General features: G+C 42.4%; 1 protein-coding gene across 1 annotated transcript in view; it reads left to right on the forward strand.

The window, feature by feature from the left end:
- The window catches only part of TG (thyroglobulin), a 160,551-nt gene that overhangs the window by 123,961 nt on the left and 15,040 nt on the right, over window positions 1-21,550 (forward strand). Inside the window, exons 42-45 of the mRNA XM_037378935.1 lie at window positions 5,686-5,850; window positions 6,603-6,770; window positions 14,678-14,859; window positions 19,355-19,462. Coding sequence (XP_037234832.1) covers window positions 5,686-5,850; window positions 6,603-6,770; window positions 14,678-14,859; window positions 19,355-19,462 — 623 coding nt within the window. The remainder of the gene's footprint in view (window positions 1-5,685; window positions 5,851-6,602; window positions 6,771-14,677; window positions 14,860-19,354; window positions 19,463-21,550) is intronic.

Below are 21,550 nucleotides of genomic sequence, written 5' to 3' on the forward strand. Positions count from 1 at the left end.
GGATTTGCCAAGTCTCATATATAGAACAGAAATTTTCCTTCTTCAAAATGTTATTTATAGAGGAGAGAGGACTCTTCCCTTTCCCCCATTTTTATCTGGAAATCACAGTTCCAGTAGATGGTTATGGAGGGAAAAATGTTTATATCTCAGTCTCCCTTTCCATTGCTGGGCTGATCTACCAATTCCCTGCTATACTTCGTGTGCTAGTGTTTGCCACGTGTCTGCCACATAGTTTCTTAGCTGTGGCACGGACTCCCTAAGTTGGTCCCAAGGATTTCTCCTCCATGTTCTTGAAGACAGACTTTGTTGGAAAGCCTGGGAAAATTACATTGATTTCTTCACACAGAGCCCCACAACCCCAGTGTGCTGTAAGCACTTGCCACTATGCAGAATTAAATGTCTAAGGAGAAGCAATGCAGGATACTGAAAAACAACCCTGCAAGGAAAAACAAACAAAAAAAGGCTTCGAACTGAAAACAACTTCTGAAAGTGTTTTAAATCCAGTCTTTTAGAAAATGATCTGTTAAGCTAATTGGAAAGGAGAGTTAGTGGTCACTTAGTTGCAGCTTGCTTACTTCTGCAGGGAGAAAAACCAGGATATAACCAGTCTCTTTAATCTGGCATTAACTGAAACTGAAGACGCCCTCACACAGAAGTGCAGTTTTCCATCAGTGAAGTGATTATCTTCAGGCACAAACTGCAAAGGAGAAGACGCAGTATCCAGTATCCATTTCTTGGTGTCTCTGAGACCAGCTTAAACACTTTATGCAGTATTGGGCTTTAGTAAAACACAAGCCATGTTTCAAGCGGTAGGAAACCCTTGAGCTCAGCAGTCAGGGTATTGTCAGAGCCTTGGCTATCCCGGAGGTCAAACCAGATGGTCTGACGATACTTCTGGCTGGGAACTGAATGCATCTGAGCTTGCAGAGCGCCTATCTTTAGCAAATAAAATATTGCTGTACAGGTGGCTCTTTTGGGGAATAGAGTTATCAGGACATTTCATTGGTTTGACTGTTCTCATTAGAAATTTTTTGATCTTACTTTTTGGGTGGTGTTACTGTTACTGCTGTTTGTATTTTCTATAGGATGCTGCTGGGCAGACAGAAAGCCTGCTTCCAAAGCAGTCTGCAGCCTCGCAGCCATCAGAGTAATGGCATTCATTTGGAGGGAGTGCACGTGTCGAAGAGACAAACAAGGCTCAATCAGGGTTTTCAGTTTCAAATCAGGTTGGAAAAACAAGAGGTCACGATGTGAGGAGAGGAAGGAGGTTTGGGGTTTACAGAGTGACTGATTGCAAGACTGGCTGCAGTGAAGTTTCAAATCTTTAGATCTGTTGTGAATCAGTTTTGAAAAACTTTGCAAAACGCGAGTTTCCAGAGTAAATGAGGAATTAAAAGACATTGAGCGCAGCAGCCTCTGTGGCAATTGTCTTTTCCAGGTATGTTGGGAGACAGAGGTACAATTTACCGTAACAGTCCTGCGGCGGGCTGGCCATGCCGGAGGGCAGGTGCCCCCCTGCCCGCTCTGTCCCTGCCCTCCTCAGCCGGGCAGGGGGCAGAGAATGTAACGACAGGCCCGTGGGTCGGGGTGGGGGCAGGGAGAGATCGCTCCCCAGTGACCGTCACAGGCACAACCCAGGTCTGCCCCGGGGAAAGTCAGAGCGGGCCAGTGAGAAATAAACCCGACCCTCAAAGCACCTTCCGCAGCGCTCCCTTCTCCCCGGGCGCAGCTCGGCTCCTGCCCGTCCCTGCCCCCTCCCAGCAGCAGCACAGGGCTACGGGCACTGAGGGCCGCGCTCAGCTTCTCGCTCCTTGTCTCCCCCGCTCCTCGTTCCTCTCTTTCCCTGCCGCAGCGTGTCCCCCCCGCGGGCGCAGCCCCCCCGGCCCAGCCGGCCCCAGCCCCCCCGCCCCCGGGGGCACAGGCCCTGCCCCAGCCCGGCCCCAGCCCGGGCTCCTCCCCGCGGGGCCACAGGCCCTGCCCGGAGCTGCCCCGGCGCCGCTGCCCGCGGGTCACAGCCCCCTGCGGGCACCCCCTGCCCCGGGGGGGGCCCTGCCCGGGCTGCGGGGGGGGAGCTGCTCCCCCGGGGGCTCCGCGGGCCGGGGGCGCCGCGGGCTGGGGGGGAATCTCTGCGGTTGCCCAACATTGTGATGTTCCCACTGGTCGGATGAATTTAGGACCGTGTAACGCTGCTGATAAAGATTGTGCAACGCGGCTGCAGCCACGTCTTCCCGGCAGTTCGGTGCTGAATGCTTTCATCTGGGTCATTGTCAAAAATGTCACTGGAACTTCCTTCGATGACAGCAGGTCAATCCGTAAGGACAGCTGAGACAAGAGCTGCGTGTGGCTTCAGTTCCCTCTCAAGCCCCTCTAAATGATGCTGAGATAGGAAATACCCTGTGACAGCAAGACAGCTGATGTTCGCAATTTTGTTGTGAACATATCTCATATTGTTTACAGGTTTGCTTTCTAAAAACTCCTATGCAGGATTATCTGAAGATCAGAACTGTTAGTTTTACAGGTGAATTTTTTAGCTCTTGTGTTTATAGGTACAGGAGAATTCCGGGCAAATTAAAAAAAAGAGGACTGAAAAAAAGAACACAGTGTTTGTTATTTTTGAGCTGATCTCATGATTTTTGCTTTCCTGATTCATGATTCTGCCATGTTGGTGGTAATATAGGTGTCATGTAATGGAAATGAACAGTACCTCCACTATCTCTGCTTCTGCCTGAATAGTCCTATTTTTTAAAGCACGCAATTCCTTCATTGCTGGTTGCTGGGACTAATCACACAAACAAATTATAGTTTTATAGGGAAAGAGGGAAGTGCTGAGAATAGCCATGTTATCCTCTGTGCCCTGAGCCTGTCTCTAATGTGGCTACAGCGTTTACGGAAGATTTCTTTTTAATATGAAAACTGCAGGCTCAAAAAGGAAGAAATTTAATTCTGGGCAGTCTCCAGCTTCTGCTCTCACTTATTTGTTCATGAGGTTTTTTTGGTGAGAATGAGGAAACAATGAGCCTGAATTATGATGTGAATGTGAAAAACAGAGAACTGGTACAGTTTTGCTTGCTGAAGTTCTGTGGTAAGAGGAGCCTTGCTTCCAAAGCCTGGAACACCTTTCAAATGCACCAGGGGAGGGAATGTAACGGTATTGCTTCCAAATACTGCTCGAATCATTCCCCAAGTTCCTCTATCACCCACTTCCAGTCCCAATAAAAATTAAACATGAGTAACAGTAGCGGACACCACATCTCTTTCAAACCCCAAACACAAGACATGCTTCCTGAATGCGGATGTTATCAAAAAAAGCAAACTGAGGAAGTGGCCATTACCATGGAAAATAGACGAAAAAAGCAGAATGAAGAGGAGCACACAAACCTGTTCTGATCACTCATGCAAAGAAGAGTAAATATCCACAGCCTGAGTAAGGCTCCAAACAAGAACTCTCCTCGCCTCACAAATGTATTTGCAGAAGTTTTGGGTTTTTCTTTTACTTGTCAGGCTTGGACTGTTTCTAATGCCAGCCCATGTATATCCAGTGCTGTGACTGGATTTGCCTGTTGTCCAGGCTTTTAGCTCTCCCACCGCAGAGCAGACTTGTGGGACACTTCTACCCAGAACCTTTTGCAATTGCTGTTTGAGTCAGTAGTTGACCCAAGGGCAGCTTTTCAGTTTGTAGAGATCTCAGAAAAAGGGGAACTTTGCACAGCTTTTACAATCCCTGGGAGGAGGTATGTTCAAAATCAAGCACACATGGGGATGTTTTGCTTGGTCCCAGTGAATTTCTGGATTCTGTATGTCATCTGATCTCAGTACTCTCTTTTCTGTACCAAATTTAGCCTTTTAATAAGGCAACTTCAGAAGTTCCACAGAAAATGCCACTTTCAAAATTTCTGAAACTTTCAGAATTTGGGAAACTGAAGCCCTTCAAATTTTTATGGTTTTGTTTAGTTTTGTTTTAAATTAATGCCATTTAGGGTTGCTGGATACTTGATAAAACATGCTGAGCATGTTCAGATCTGATGTTCAAGAATATGTTTGCCAGATCGGTGGATAAATATTGTGCAATCCTAGATTTGATTTCTCTGCTGTACCAAGGAGGCACATAATTCCTTGCTCCAAATGAAAAGCCAGGAAGCTACTCTTTTCGAGGGAAGCTGGCATGCCATGCTATGCCTTTTCTAGTTTCACTCATCCTAGTTCTGGCGAACATACTCTTCTGAAGGTTCTCATTTTTCATCCTGGGGACACACCCACACACAGAGATACTCTCATTAAGGATATTTTTCTTTCTCTCTAATGACCAACTGAGTCAGTGCACCTAGTCAGCAGCTGCCAAATATGATGCCTTACAAACACAAAATAGGCCACCGCAAAGCCCATGTGAAGATAAAGCCCATTGCTCACTCAAGTTCTCATCTAAATTGAGGACAGAAGTGAGGAATAAGACCATGTGGTGTTTATTTTTAATTCATTAGTTCTTCTGCCCTCTTAAAACCAGAGATGGCTCTTCTAGTGCCCCAGGATTGACAGTCTTAGCTTTTCCTTTGCTTATCTGCAGCCATCTGCATCTCAGTTATTAAGCTAATAACAGTGCTTGTTTTCCAGATCCCTTAAGGTGATCTCTTTCCTTAAGGAAAGAGAAACTTTCAGGAAGGTAGTAGCACTGGAAATTCTACATACAGTGAACTAAAAAGACTGTCTGTACATCCAAACAATAAACTCTTTCTAATTATTTTTTGAATCCAATTTCTCCAGTTGTGAGCAACGGTATGCTGTTAGTCTCAATGGATCTGCTTGTCTGAAATATAATAAATGCCCTGGGTGCTGGCCAGGGCTGCAGAGAGTTCTTTGAGCTCAAAGAATAGAGACAATTTCAAATTATGGTTTTGCTGTTTGTTTTCTGTTTCTTTTTTATCTTGCTCCTGGTTTTATGCTTTTTCAGATTTGTAGTTATGCTTTGAGCAAATTCAGTAAGAAGTTAAGTTTATCAATTGAATAAGTTAATCAGTTGAAGTTGGAGTCTTTCATGTCATGCATCTAGTGTTTGGATATTTTTTAGAAAACAGAAGCTAATCTTAGCAGTTATTATAGTAAACTGATGTAAACATTGGGAAATTAGTCATTTGAACCATGTCAGAGCTATTCCAGCCTTTCTGTTCTAGGTCAGATCTTATCAGATTTAGGTTAATTTATCTGCATTTTCAATAAATAGTTGTCATGGTTACTCAACTGTGTTGTACCATCTTTTCTTGGTGAGGACATTTTCCATGTTGGCACAGCTGTAGGAAAGAAACACAGTCTGAGATAGAGATGGGACTGTAGCCTGTGCTCTGATTTTGATGTGCTCTGGCTCTGGCTGATCTTCTGCAACTTGGTTTAGCCTGAATCTTGTCTGAACATTTCTCTCTCCAGCAAAGTTTTCAGAAAGATTTATAATTTAGTTATAGACATAATGCAGACACTTTTCAGAGGTCTTCCAAAATAACCATGGCAGAGTTAGTAATGGCCAAACCTATGCGTCTCCTGTTTGCTTTGATCATTAGAACTTGCTTCTTATGGTTTAAATACTGGTGGTTTATATCCTGTAACTGGGCAGGTTTTGCTTCTCATCTTTTTTTACCTGCACTAGGGGACCAAGTGTTTTGACAGCTTGTGCTGACTGGTACTGTCTTTCTTTTTTAGGGAGGTTCAGCTTTTTCTCCGGCATCCATTATTACTATGAGGAGAGCGCAGACCCAAGCAGCAGTCCTGGCTGAAGATGTGGGATGCCCTTCATCCACCAGTGAGGAAATTGTAGCCTGCCTCCGCCAGTTGCCTGCTCGTGTCCTCAATGATGCACAGACTAAGGTACATGGTAGCAAAATATATGACATTAGCTAGGAATAAAAAAGTTTCCATTTACATGAAGCTGTGACGAGACTTAGAAAATAAATTGGGCTGAATTCTCATGAAAGAAGAACTGACCTAGCTTTGGTGGAGTGATGCTGATGTCCATGACATCCACCTATGAATACTCACAACTTGATTCTCCTTTAGACTAAGTTCCTTTTACATGCTTTGACCATGTCTTCCAAAATTAATCTAAATACAGGTTTTGTCTTCTTTCAGTACCTTCTCATCTGCCCCTGGGTGTTGCTCTAGAGGAGAATCAAATGTCTGTAGCTTCAGTAGCTGTATTTTTGCAGAAAAGGAAGTGGGGAGGGATGTCTGTGCCCTGTCTCTTAAGTGCGAGGCTTGTGAAAGCTGCAGTATAAACAATTCTAGAGATGGCTCCTTTACCCACAGATTAAAACACCCACTGGCAATACATTTTCCCATCAGGATTAGCATAGAGCAAATCCCTAATATTTTTATATTGTTATAAAACAAGATTTTTATTACTGTAAGACCACCAATTCTCTTGGCTTATTCAGCTTGTTTTGCCTACTGAAACTGCCAACAAAAGCATTGTTTCCTGTCAGTGATGCGTTTACACTTCCATTAACTGATCACTTGTTCACTTGAAGGCTATGAACTCAGTTGTCTGACGCATAAATAAAATGGAAATGACATGGGTAAGCTAATTTAACTGTACTATTATTACTCTTTTCCTAACCTAGCTCCTAGCTATAAGTGGCCCGTTCCAGTACTGGGGTCCCGTGAGGGATGGGATTTACCTTCGGGAACCTCTAGCCAAAGCCCTGCAGCGCCCTCAGCTTTGGAAGGTAGATCTGCTCATTGGAAGTGCTCAGCAAGACGGGCTGATCAGCAGAGCTAAGGCAATTAAGGTAGGATGAGACTCACTGTTAATGAACTGATGGTATTACTATTCTTACAGCGATGACAGTAATCATATGCAGCCAGGACAGATGCTTTTTGGTTTCTACAATTTATGAATTATATTACATGCAAATATGCAAAAGCATTGTCCATCTCCAGCAAGTCCAGTTTATGCTGGTTAATGGCATTATTATATTTGTTGATTAACATTACTGGGAGAGATATGAAAAAGTAAGAGATCAGCAATGATTTAGCATGTATTAATAAGCAGCAGCATGTTTTAATGTTTCTAAAATTATATTGCAATCTCAGTTGTATCTCACAAAGAAGAAAGCAAGCTCATAACCTGGTTATGAGGTTCTTCACTGTGCAGCAAGGCTGTCAGTCTTTTCCATGCCAACTCTTTTTTTTTTTTTTTTTTTTTTTTTTTTGTGGCAAGATTTTTTCTCTGTTACCTTTAAGAAGTAGCTTTTCTTGTAAAGATGATTCTGAAGGTGGACTAGCTATGACTAAGAATAGCACTGGCCTGATGTATAGGCTAATGTTCCAGGGCACAAACTGGTGAAATGGAAAAGAATCGTGTCCATGCTGTCGTTTGGACATAAAAGTCCTCAAAAACATGAAGGTCTAATAGAGGGATATTATATCTTCTTGTGAACCTCTTGCACTGAGACAGCTTATCAGCCTTTTAAAGTTCATTTGTCCTTCTCTATGATGGATAAAATTGCACTTCCCTGTTTAATGTTGCCAAATTAAATTAAAGGTTCCAGGGTGGACTTAATCTTTTAGGAGGCAGTGAAAGGTCAATCCTAGCTTCTTTCTGCTGGTAGCCAGTAACACACAGACCGATTTACTTCAGAGTTAATGACAAAATTACGCCTTTGAAAGAAGGCTTTTTGACCCACCTCAACAAAGTTCATATTGCTTGTTTAGTCTCCAAGAGAAGTTTCCTGCACTTATTTCATGTATCTTCCTCTTTTGGAATCAATTAAAAGGGGAAGTCAGACATAGGAAATAGACTGTGATGCTGGAGGCCTGCAGACAATGATCCAGACCCTGTGGGAGGGCAATAAACCTCAGTAAAATCATTACAGGTCATGTTAGGAAGTCTAGGCAGTGACATTATTTCCTTTACCACTGTTTCTATATATGACAGTTTTCTGAAAAACTGAAATGAAATTCCATGGTGTATTAGAAATTATGCAACAAATCACGGTGCTAATGAAAACCACAAGTGCCAAGAGCCAGCATTGTCAGGTTGAAATGAAAAGAAAAAGCACTTGTAACTGAGAGCTCAGTAGTAAAATGTTACCCTTCTAAAAAGAAAATCTGGAATATATTCTTTATTTAAAGGCTTGTAGAAAATAAGATTGGAAGGGGACTTGGAAAGCTGGTGTAACAGCCCTAAGAAATGGTTGTATCTGCCTCAACCTGAGAGACCTGTTTTAAAATTTGCTGTTGGAGGTCTTCTGACCTCCTTTGGCAAGGGTTTAACTATCCTTACTTAGAAGGATAGTTAACTTCTTTACTAGCTATTATAATAGTACCTACCTTACTTGGTGCTACTGCTGTAAATCAGATTCCATCTCTGTTCCAGAAAATTCATAATGTTCGTGGTAGAAGTTTATATTTTATTTTCTCTATTTTCACATTTTCCTCCTTCTATTTTCCTGTGTCTTCAGGTTTTTAGAGCTTGAGGGAATATGACTGTTTTGCCCAATCTGTATTCCTGCCTTCAGGTTGTTTTCTCAAAGACCTGCCGCAAGGTTAAACTTTCCTGATTTCTTCCTTGTCCAGGTAGTTGGTGTATTAATTGCTGGGGAACTGCAATGCTTCCTCTGTCACTAAGCTATTTAAGAACATGCATTTTCCCGGTCCTCAAGAGCATTTCTATGTCATAGCCATGACCATGCATGGTTGCAGTCAAAATCAGATGACAAAGTCCTTAGCAGGCCACAGACAACAGTGGCAGAACCTGGTGCAGGTGGTGATTGTTACTGAGAAGTCTGTGCCCCGTTTCCTCTGTCATTGTGTCATAAGGGATCTTTGATCTGTGCTAACTGTCTTCTCCCCACAATAGACCTAGAAGAAGGATTTTAGACAACTCACACAGCATCCCACCCTTCTACTTTATTCATTTTAAGGATTCCCGTGAGGCAGATCTGACTTGTATCTTTTGGGAAAACCCAAAGCTGGTTTTACTGATATACTAAAGGAAGGTGGGAGGGCTTAGCTGGTGGAGAAAGCACTGGACTCAACTAGGAGAACCAAGACATAGTTCCTAGCTTGCCTCTGATTCAACCACATTCAAACATATAAAATCTGTCCTACAGTGAGGGGACACCTCCCTGGGGTGAAAATGAATCCGTGGATGTGCTCCATCTCTGTAGAGAGAAGAATCAAGCAGGTATTTGGGTAGATAAAGGGCACGGCTGAAAAGTCTTGTGGCAAGTGTATGGAATTGGCAAAGACCTTCATTTCCATCTCCTTTAGGATGACTTCAGTGTAGTCAGAGGGAAAGGGTGGGAATAGAAAAACTTAACCCCTGCTGACTTGTTCCACCAGTTCCTGTGAACAGCTGTTCTGGCAAATTCAGAACAAATTGTTCTGGCAAGCTCTTGTTCTATTAATTCCGGTCTTGCTCTATTAATACTGATCTTGTAAATGGTGAGGAGACACAGCTATTTGGATACAAGCAAGCTTGAGACATGATGCAATTCTTATCACCTTAGACTGGATTTGTATGCAAGTTTTATAAACTCTTAGCAGTTGAGTCTTGGGAGTGAGAGTGAAACCTCTAGACTGAAACCAGACCTGAAGGTGGTAAAACTTGTTGGCTTCATGTTGTTCTGTGAGGGCTTACTGGCATTTGGGTTTGTTTGGTGTCTCCACACTTCCACTGCAACACTGCGCTTATGCCTGTTGAGGCCTTTACTATTAAAAACGAAATAGAAAGGCAGAAGGCACCACTTATGTGCTAGCAAGACGTTTATGTTCGATTTGTTTACAGTTAAAGGCTAAAGTCTCTTAGTGATGCAGCAGAGAGTACGCTGAACATTCGTGCTCAACGTCTTGCCTATGGAAATGACCATTTTATGGTGTTGACTTGAATGCTTATTCATGTGAACTGAGACAGATTTGCCACTTCCTGGAGCACTTCACACTCATCCCCAGCACAGCCATCAGACAGCTGAAACTAATTGAAGAACAAAGCAGAGTTTTTTTAAGGGAATGGCAAGTGGTACCATAGCGCACTATTATGTGGCATATGGAACAGTTAAGCTGAACCCATTAACTACAATTCCCGTGGCAGACCTTCAGGGATATTCGCTCTGAGCAGCCATAGATTAGGGCAGTTGAGCAGAAACCTCTAAAAATATTGATTTCAATTCTCAAGTGGACAAAATTTTGTCCCTGTGCTATGTATGATGCTCAAGTGGGAGGATGTAATGGTTCCTACTGGCATTAAATATATGGATTCACTCATGCTGCTCTATATCTGTGTTTACGTGTATATCCATCTAAGTCAGTATAGCCCTGTTCATATCCTCCATACGTTCTGTGCCTACTATGTAATCTCCACATTGCAAGGATTGTTAACTTTCTTTTTATTTGGAAGACTAAGGTTGTACCTTATGTGTTTTCTTTCCTTTTCTTTCCCTCTTCAGTAAAAATCTAACTGGCTGCAGAACCCAGAACCAGGACATAGGGGAGTGGAGAGACAGAAATATATTTACCTCATGTAAGCAACTGGATCTATGCAGACCAGAATTTCCATCCTGCACAACATTACAGTCAGTTAGTATCTTTATGGATAAATGTATTCAGCAACATACAACAGATGGCAGATATGTGTATATTAATTGTGATGACCGGGGGAGTAGCGTCCTGATAAGTGCCATCAGTGAGGAGAATGGGACAATATCAGCTCTTGACTTCATCTTGAAACTAGCTGGAATCCTTGAAAGACTGCTGCATGGCTGGCAGCTCTTTCACCATCTTTTGTGACGTTTATCAAAAGCCATTTAAGACCTAAGATGTGTCTCTCTCCTCTGCTCTGGTCAGACCTGACCTGCAGTACTGTGTTCACCTCTGGGGCCTCAACATAAGAAGGACATGGACCTGCTGGAGTGGGTCCAGAGAAGGGCCACGAAGGTGATCAGAGGGCTGGAGCCCCTCTCCTGTGAAGACAGGCTGAGAGAGCTGGGGTTGTTCAGCCTGGAGAAGGGAAGGCTCCGGGGAGACCTTAGAGCAGCTCCCAGTACCTAAAGGGGGTTACAAGAAAGCTGGAGAGGGACTGTATACAAGGGCATGTGGTGATAGGACAGAAAGGAGTGGCTTTAAACTGAAAAAGAGTAGATTCAGATTAGACATTAGGAAGAAATTCTTCTTCACTATGAATCACTTCACCCCAGTGGTGAGACACTGGCCCAGGCTGCCCATGGAAGCTGTGGGTGCCCCATCCCTGGCAGTGCTCAAGGCCAGGCTGGACAGGGCTGGGGGCACCCTGGTCTGGTGGAAGGTGTCCCTGCCCATGGCAGGGGGGTTAGAACTAGGTGTTCTTTAAGGTCCCTTCCAACCCAAATCTTTATATGATTCTGTGATGCTATTATCTGTATGTACTCTGCTAGTGTTATCGATATTCCAGTTTGTCAGAAAAGTACATTTTGCCGCTTGGAAGATGTAAACATTTGGTCTACCTACTGCTACAATTTCTTTTTAAATAAAACTCTGGACCAGACTAATTCACATACTCCAGCAGCTATTCAGCAGCAACAAGAGCAGTAAACATTATTTAACTCCTTATTTAGGCAATGTTTATGACCGCTTTGTATCACCAGAACAATAGAAAGTGGTGCACCTGCTGTCTTTAATTATTTTCTTACTTACCTTCGAAAAAAAGTTGAAAACTCTGCTATAACTCTGAGGTCAGTTGCTAATACTGCTTTAAAAGTTAGCAGAATGTAAATTATTTTACATAACATGCAGCTGTTTCTATTAATCTGGTAGCAGCTGTTGTATCTACTCCTATTTGAAAATTGTTCCTTGGTCATATATTTTCTAATGGGAAACATTTGTTGGACATGGAAAATTGGTCAAATTGAATCAATTTCTGGAAAGTTAAAATGCTTTGCCTTTTTAATGTTTCATGGGGTTTATTTAAAGGTTTTGCAAGTATTTTGTAAGTATTGCTTGATTTTGTGCTATTATGTTAAAGTCAAATACTTAGATTATATTATATTGTAGCCAAAGCAACACTTGAGAAATCCTGTTTCAGATCGTTGCTATTTTAGTGCTGATTGGGATGAAAAATCTCAAAACATCTTACAAATGCCAGTCCTGTTTCTCATCCACCTCTGCCTGTTGAATTCTTTTTCATCTGACTCAACATGTCTCAGGGACCCCACTCTATTATCAATGACTGCTGAGAAAGGTCACCAGAATTTTTGGGGCATTTTGAAGATAACAGAAACTAGTACATAGACACAGTAAAAACCTAAGACTGACCGCACTGAGTCAGCTCAAGGGTCCGTTTAGCACAGAATGCTGTTTTCAGCAGTGGCTAAGGCGGCTGTTTGTCAGAACAGGGTAAGCAAATCTGAGACTTCTGCTAAATGCTCTCCAAACCTCGAGCAGTTTGCAGCTCAGAGGCTTCCTAGCCTGAATTGGTCTTTCTGTATTTAATAACCATCACCTAATTTATTTGTTTATTTTCTTTTTAATTCAAAAACTTGTTCATTAAACTTCATCTTTCCCAATTTTGGCATCTGCAAAACCATGTGGCAAGAAGTCCCTCAGCTGTTGTATGATGATCCATCTCCTTCTCTGTGATTTTCAACCATAGTATTTATTTGATGCTTAGTAATGGATGAGACAGCGAAGGATCAGTTTCTAGGGCACCTAGTCAATATCCTAAGGTTTTTTCTCCTTCTTTTTCCCTCTGTTTTAAGTATCCATGAAAAATTTAGAATAAGGTAACAAATCCATTGAAAAAAAACACCCCACACAACAAAATGAAAGAATTGCATGGAAGTTGCTTTCTACAGGATGCTTTACACATAAAAGCTTGGGCTCTGCACTGACACAGAAAAGCCTCTGTTCCTATCCATAACTGCTAGCCAAATCCACCAGCCCCAGGCACCAAATGAGAGATTCCTAATTAGACAGCAGCAATGCTTCTGCTGGTTAGTAGGGACCTGAACTGACATGTGCTGAAGCTGACGGAAAGCTTGCTTTTTCATTCTGTGAACGTACAATCAGGTCTTCAGTGACCATTTCTATTTCTTGCAGAAAAATATACGTGTCCTTGCTGGCTTGAAACTGAATGATTTTGCAGGCAAGTGCGCTATGCAGTTTCATATGTGGCATTTGTGCACATGAAGTGATGTGTCATCTGTGAATTGCAAACCTTTTTTGAAGTACAGCGGTATTACTAAAACTGGCACCACATGACTCTTTTCACACTGCATGGGCCAACATCTAGCACAAGAAGAATTTATTACAAATACAAGGAAAATTACTAAGATCTTTTTGGACCTTGGGATATTTGGTAGTGTTTTGAAATCCCTTGTGAAGTCATGGAATGAAAATGCACAAAGCATTAGAGTACATCAGTAAGGACAGGCCTCAGCCTTAGCAGACGGGGACTTATTTTCCATCTTTCATTTCTGTGAATCTGTTGAAAAGTAATTATTCCCTCTGTACTTCCTGTATAGGGTTGTGGAAAGACCTAGCAGCGTGATGAAAACCAGCTGTGGGCCATCAAAATAATATCTTCAGTAAAGGATCTATGGTAACTGGACTGGGCAGATGCTAGCCTGTTTTGCATCAGACTGACTGCCCAAAATAATATGGGTGGTTTATTAGATCTTTCTGGAGTTCTTATACCAAATTTCAGCCATTGTGCACCTGCAAAGTGCCCTCTTTAGAAAGAACTTGATCCACGGGAAAGTTCAGGTTACTTTTATTTTCAGGAAGTTGCTGTTTCTGAACTTGAAATAAATTCTTAAAAAAAAAAAAAAAGTCTGCATTGATAAGATAAAAAAAACTTCCTCAAAGAAAGATGTGTTGAAAACTTCCAGCAGTCTTCAGCTTTGGTAAAAATAAAATTGGGTAGGCAGTTTGGCATAGAAGATGGTCCCTCTGCTATCAGTAATTCTGCAGTGACATGAGCACTCTGCTCTGGAAAAAATGCCTTTATGTCAGGAAAGGTTTCAGACCACAGATCTCAGGGAAAGGGCATTTCACTGTAGGTCACTCTGAAAGTCCCTAGGGGTTATGAAGTTTAATGATCATGGCTGCTACTTGGATTGGGATTTGGAGTAGGAGGATTTCTTTTCCAGGGCTAAGGCAAATATCATTCCAGAAGGGACCTAACTACAGGCCTTATGGCAGCTACATTTCTTTGTAGGTGTTTCCAGAAAAGACAGAGTGATACAGCCATGAAATGACTATATTGCATGTTTGCTTTTTGGAATTTCCAAAGGAAAGGAGAAATATTCTGGAATATTCCAAAGGAATATCTTCTTCTCTCCCCTCTAGTTTTCCTTCAGGGAGCTCATCAGAAAGACAGCATTGGGCACACCTACAGTGGAGAACTGTCTATGTGGACTATTTCTGTGAGAGCCAGTGGGGTTTCTGTAGTGTAAGAGCTACATCTGCGCAGCATGGTACTGGTGATTTGGACTTACTAGGTCAGGTATTCAATCCCATAGTATGTTTTGAGGAAACCCATACTGCTGGCTGGTGACAGTCCTGGGAAAGCAGAAGTAGGACTGTCTCCTACTTCCCCTAGGAATCAGAGGTCACAGCAGAGTGGACTCGTTCCAGCAGAGGGAGATCTGAGCTTGTATTGTTCCACTAAAAATCTATCTTGGTTTTGTTTGTGAATTCCATGTATGCATTTTGTTCTCAGAAATTTGAAGAAAGTCAAGGAAGGGCCAACAGCAAAACAGCCTTTTATCAGGCTCTGCAAAATTCTCTGGGAGGAGAAGACTCCAACTCATTCATTGAAGATGCAGCTACGTGGTATTACTCCCTTGAACACTCAACGGATGATTATTCATCCTTTTCCAGGGCTTTGGAAAATGCAACCCGGTAAGAAAGTCATCCTATTACAAGTGTGTGTTTGGGGTAAAGCCAGATTTGTTTTGCTTATCTTAAGTGTGCATTTATATTCTTATATATACTCATATATATATGAGAATATATATACTTGAGAAATTCTTGTGCAAATGAACAGAAAACAAGCAATGTGATTTCATTTTCCATGAGGTTACCAATGTCATTGGTAAACAGAAATTGAACTGACTTTTTTGCCTTGTGAAAAGTTTGAATTGTCTTTCCTGAACTGTACGTTGGATTCAGACTACTAATGCTTCCTTGTGTATTCTTTCATGTCAAAGATGTCTTGGTTGTTTGCATACTCTGCATCAACTAGTCCTTGAGTCCTGTTATCCTTGTGACGGTAAAACTAAAAGACTGGCTTTTATTCACAGTCACATATTTATACAGTTAAGATATTTTTCCTAGTTTTTGGAAATTTGGAGAGTGGTCAGGTTTGAAAACTCTGAATTCAGCAGTTACATTCATTTTTATCTTACGAAATCTGCAAAATATATTTCTTCACAGTATCAGGCTTTCTACAGGTGAGTATCCTGTGTGAAACAGCAAAGCATTTGTGAATGTTAAGAAAGTGGTTCCCAATTGTATTCTATGCATTGCTAATCTCCACTTTACCCATGACAGAAGAATACCCATAAGCTTATTGATGTATTTCCCTGACCCTTGTGTTATCATTTATGCCAGCGTACAGTGATTGTATGTCATCCAATCTGCATTTTGCTCCCTTTATGTATGGTTTCCCATGGTGAAAGAAAGCAGAATCAGACAGCAGGATGCCTCTGTAGGAAGTTCTTGTGGAGGTTAAAGGAGAATACATGATATCTGACTCTTTCCTTGTTTGATCCATCAGGACACATCATAGACTTACAGTGCCTCCCAGTCTCTTCCAAAGGAAATAGTTGTCATGAAATGTCAGCAGATGCACGAGAAAATTACCTCCAGTATATACTCTCCCATACTTTGCATTGAAACATTGGAGGCAGGGACCATTGGGAAGTGGAAAATGAGCAGGGGGCCATATTCATGCCACCCAGTATATATACATCGCTTTGACCCTTAATCGGGTATGGCATCAGGGTCCAGCAGCTCTGGACAACAGTGAGTTTGAAGAGTTCATTGCCCTGTTGGACTAGGATTGCACAGCAGTCATGACACCTAGGGTAGACCATAGCGACTGGTGGGTATCTTTAGCTTGGGTCACCTGGTGGTTTGGCCTGCAAAGAAGAGTGGATTTCTCTCTCCCATGGGCAGCCACTTTGCTTTAGCCAGTTACAGTTCTTGAGCTGCAGTGGGGTGGGCCCATTTTTCCGAAAGGGGGAAAACTGAGGGGAAATCACCTTACCTCTGCTTTCCTGCCTCTATGCAAACTCAGGGGCTGCATGTTTAAGCTGCACAGATTTTCAGAAAACAAATCAAAAAAGTCTTTCCCTATTCCTGCCTCTGTTTCATAAGCAGATCCATTATGAAAACACTTGACATTTCTAAGGTGATGTCTTTTATAAAGCTGGTGGTTTGAGTCCTAGTGTGCCCGTCCACACTGTTTCACCTCTGTCCTGAGCCAAGACATCATAGCTACAAGCTCCTAGTATATGTGCTCTTAGCGTTGCAGCTTTCTGTCCTACCATGAGCCTCTCCGTGAGATCTTAGAGAAAAGATTTTCCTTTCAGTCCCCCATCAGAGTTGCAGTGTGTTGCTCCAAGGGACCTTCAGGGAGCAGGAGTTGAACAGGAACCAAAATTCAGTTGAAAACATCTGATTGAAGACAGCAGTGACCAAATCTGTTTGGGGAAGTTTTCCGGGTGGTCCAGGTGGGCCAGTGCATTGAGGTCATGGTGTAAACAAGCCAGAAGGCTGTGGGTTGAGCTTTGTGCCGTTTATCAAGTCTCATACTTTACTGCATTTGCCCTGCTTCATAGCCTGTCGCAGGGACAGGCCATCCAGCACTGTGGCATTTGGGGCCACTGCATGCAGCACACATGGAAGAGCTGTGGTTTGTAGGTGTTCAAGCCAGAACTCATCCTCAATCTCTTTCTTATCACCACCGTTACCTATGGGGCTATAATTCTTTAGTCATATTGGTAAAGTTTTAAGCCATAATAAATCACTGAAAGACTTACATCTTAACCCTTCCCCCATCCCGAGATACCTCCATAAGGAACTGTTACACCCCAAGGCTGTTGCATTTGATCATCTACCTTCAGCCCAGGGCTCAGCATGGTGCAGACACTGACCTTAGCAAATCCGTGACAGCTAGCACACAGCTTGCTTGCAGCAGGGATGTAGTACCCAGCTAGCTGCCCTGGCTCTCAGCCTCGGAGTGCCCCACAGCAGCCTTGGGGGCATAGGGATTACCTCCTTCTTTACGATATGAGGCAAGTGACTTGGCTAAGGAAGAAGTGAATGTCTTAAAAAGTCACCACCAGCAAGCACAAGGATGAGTAGTGAAACCAGGACATCTGATGATACTTTGTTTTCTTTAAACACTTGGGAAATTACTCCAGCTGCAGTAGAAAGGGAGGGGAGACAGCAGTTACAGAATGAGAGTCATCTACATCAGTATCACATACATGGTGTGGTTCTGGGTTTTTTTGGTGTCTGGTTGGTTGGTTGGTTGGGTTGGGGTTTGGGGTTTGTTTTTTTTTAGTTTTGGGGTTTTTTTCAACAAACTTACTACCAGCACAGATGTGTAACCTAAGAAAATTTCTATGTCAGGAGGTTATAATTATTTGCTAAAGTTTTGCACAGATGTGTAACCTAAGAAAATTTCTATGTCAGGAGGTTATAATTATTTGCTAAAGTTTTAACAGGTTTATAAAGTGTGAGAAAGCAACATAAGTGGTTGTTATAAAGTGCATACATTGTGCATATTTTGTGGTATTAAAATATTTCCACTTTTAAAATTGTTTTAGCTGCAAATCTGTGGTATTTTTACCAAGTATAAAATAAGTTTAATTTTATTTTTCTTTCTCTTTTTTTTGTAAGAAAAAAACACTCTGGTATTCCATACCTATAAGAAACAGCATTTCATCTTTGTGGTCACTATTTTTGTTTTGTTGTGTGGTTTTTTTTCACTTCCCAGAATAGCTGACTTTGCTGCTGCATTCCTGCCCCCCCCCCCCCCGCCCCCCGCACCAACTGAGAATCAGTTTAACGTGTTGAAATGTATCTCAAAACATATTTTGAGAGCTAATGCTCTCCACAGACTCCCTAGTTTTCAAAGACCATCTGCTCCTCTAAAATCCCATGCCGGTAGGCATGTGAGGAACAGTAATTTTTGTTTCATATGGGTGTTGTCAACCGTAACTGTCAAAGAGCATTGTGATCAGTCAGCCCATAACTTGTGGTCTCACAGATGGGCTTAAAATAAACTCTGCTGAACCAAGATAGCTACCCAAACAGTGCCTTTCATAATCATACCAGTTAAATATAGCAACATGGCTTTATGCTTCTCTGACACTGTTCTTCCTTGCCATCAGTCATTCTTTTTTTACCTACCATGTCTGAAGGAGCAGCTACTCTTTTGGGTTCACTAGACTGAGAATTGAAACCTCTCACTTCCGCAGCAGATACGTTTGTGCGTGCTCATGTACTTACGGATATATAAACGCCTAAAGAGTGTGCTGAGTCTCTGGGCGCTTGTAGAATGTAAAGTGGTGTATGTGCATAGATAATATTGCCTTGAGGAAACACAACAAGGTATCTTGCAGTAAGGTGCTCTGTTTTCTGCCTGCCCTTTTGAACTACTTGTGCTCCTTGCAGCTACAGCTAACCCCACCTCCCAGCCCCACTTCTTGGGGCAATGAAAGCTGGGGAAGTCTGGATGCATTTACTTCACTCATACCTTTGCATTGCAATACTTGGTGATAAATTGATCATTTAACTATCTCATTGCAGTCTTCTTGTCTGACCTTTCTCTCCCAGACATTCTATACCAGATATTCCATATTGATAAGCCCTGCCAGAGGCCCCGCAGGGTATCTCCAAAAGTGGTCACTTACTTCCAGCTCTGGAAACTCTACCCAAAAAAATCACACAGATCCAAATGCAGAAATGATATCATTGAACCTTAACCCAGGAAATATATAAATCTTTTTACTAGATGCCATTGCAACCTAGTGATGCCAGAAGGAGTTTTATACTATTACAAGCATGAGTCCCCAGAAACTAGACTAAAATGGGATTGTTTTTTTGGCCAGGATATTCCTTATGTGTCAGATATGGCTTGTTTAGTGTCATTGCCGTTGTTCAACACTCCATAAAATGGTAATTTTAGTGAAGTCTAAGCTGTACTGGGTTCATAGAGGGTGACTTTTTTCCCTCAGTGACCTTAAAGGCAGAGATAGGAGCTGTTTTGGCAGATTAAAGGTGGCTATCAATTTAGAGAGAGGTCTGTTGACTGGGGAGGGGTGTTCTTTCCTTTTTTCCAATATGTGACTGTATCTGTTCCCTGCTCCTCCTTTTTCATCAGTGACCAGTTTATCACATGTCCCATCATCAACATGGCCAGTCACTGGGCTGCTGCCTCCAGAGGAAATGTCTTCATGTACCACGTACCTGAGAATTCCTCACAGAGCAGGTATGATGTATTTTATTACGTTTCTTGGATTTGGAGTTTGCAAAAACAGGGCTGTCTGTTTGGGTGCCCTGTGGAGTAACTGGATAGATGTACGTACCTCAAATAAACAGTGCAGATTGGCAAAGGAGGGATTCGGCTCTAATAGATTATTTCTTTGTTGGCTGTATAGGAATGCTGTTTCTGAAGTGAGACACTTCAAGTTAGATGTCTAAATTAAGTTTCTCCTTTCCAACTTACCTACCTTTGCCAGTTCCAGGTAGCCTTTTAGATTTCTACCCTATATCTGATAAACCTCCTAGAAGAACCAGAACGTGGTCTAAGTCATTGGGAGTCCACAGCTCTCGAGATGAATGGGGTAACATTTTCTAAGGACTCAACATTAATTTAACAGTGCCCCCTTTTGAAGTAAATGCAGTTGCACCACATTTAGGCTGACTGGCCTTCAGTGTGGATGGGGTCTGGGATTTATTCCTTCTAGCTCCCACACTATGACTTGTGATCAGTCGACAGACTGTCTCATGGGAGGAAAAACAGTTTTGAACACAAGCATTTGCAGACTTAGGGTCTATGTCATCCTTCATGTTAGAAGCTTACTTGAAGAAAATTCAGCAGGAGAAGCTGTATCATATTTTAGCTGGAAAGTTCTAAATGCCTGTGGGAGATGCAAATGCCTTGTTCCCTTGGGCACAGAACAAGCTGGTAGTCAGAGGCTATTAAGGTATTAAGGTGACCTTCCCTGTTTTTCTTTTAGACCCAGCCCTCCCAGAAGTAAGGATGAGACACTGATGTTTGCAGGCAGTGGCCAGCACTTGGGGCTGCTATGGGACACACAACACTAGCTCCTGGTCCCTTGCTCTCAAAGGCTGAGTGATCAGAAATTGCAGTGACAGCAGCCCCTCCTGTCCCCTAGATCTGCAAAGTAGGGCAGCAAAGCACACAGGGATGCTTATCCGCTGTTTCCTTACAAGGCAGCAGGGCTAGTCCCCTGCTCTCCATACTGCCCCATACCTCTCTCCAGAAAGATTTTTGAGACCCTTTCTTTTTTCTCAGGCTTTCTCTGAAAGGGCTCAGGGGAGAGACAGCAGGTTCCTTCTGACACCATTTGATACTGTGAAGTTCCCTGTGAACCACACGGACTTTTCCCTTTCCTGATAGCATAGTGAAAAAGCATTTGAAAGAAATCAGCCAAGATCTAGGTTACAGATGAAGGCCATTATGCTGTGGTAACACAGGCTCGCTTTCTTTTTAGCTGAGGAGAAGTTAATCCTTGGGGAGCCGTTATTTCGCTGGCGGCTCCAGCGGGAATGTTCGCAGTGCTCGGTTTGGCTACTTGATAGGCTCAGATAAGTGACTTTTACAAGGCTCCAAACAGGGCTGAGCTATGGTATGCCAAAAATCCAGCCACACAAAAAGAAAAGATGTGTTCTCAAATTAGCTAGCAAGTTTTCTCTTTCTTTGGAGAATGATAGTGACCCAGTCGTCTTTGATAAAATCTTAGTTGAAAGTAGATGAAATTGTACTTATACAAGTTAGACTCGCTGGCTTTGAGGCAGCGATTTTGAAATGATGAGAATTTCCTCTTCTATCTAGCCCTATTTAAGATTTCACTTGCGCTTATGTTATTTAGCTTTCCTCATGCTCTCCAGTACAGTAGTAGCTTATGTTGCACTTAGCTACACATTTTAATAATATTTCTATTGTCAGTGGTCTTCTAAGCAGATTACTTTAAATTTTAGTGCAAAAATTATTAGTTTGCTTTTTCATAACCCTCTTTGAAAGAACAGACAAAGCCAGTATGCTGTCTGGAACTTGTGGGAACGTGAGGCAAAAGCTCAAATGCCTTAGGCTAAGCCACTTGCAAGGAGAAATGGGCCCAAACCGGTATGCTGCATTTACATTCTTACTCCTTTCATCTTTATTTATGCTTAAGTATCCTTAAAATAAATGTTGTTTAAGTTGCAAAGGCGAGCACTTAAACAGAGATTGCAGAATTCAGCTTGTTCATGTACCGAAGGATCTGATCTGACATTATGACGTGACTACTTATGAAGTGATACCCTTGTTTTCCCAATGGACCCCACACTAGAT

The sequence above is a fragment of the Falco rusticolus genome, chromosome 3 (assembly GCF_015220075.1).
Source record: "Falco rusticolus isolate bFalRus1 chromosome 3, bFalRus1.pri, whole genome shotgun sequence".
Taxonomy (NCBI): domain Eukaryota; kingdom Metazoa; phylum Chordata; class Aves; order Falconiformes; family Falconidae; genus Falco; species Falco rusticolus.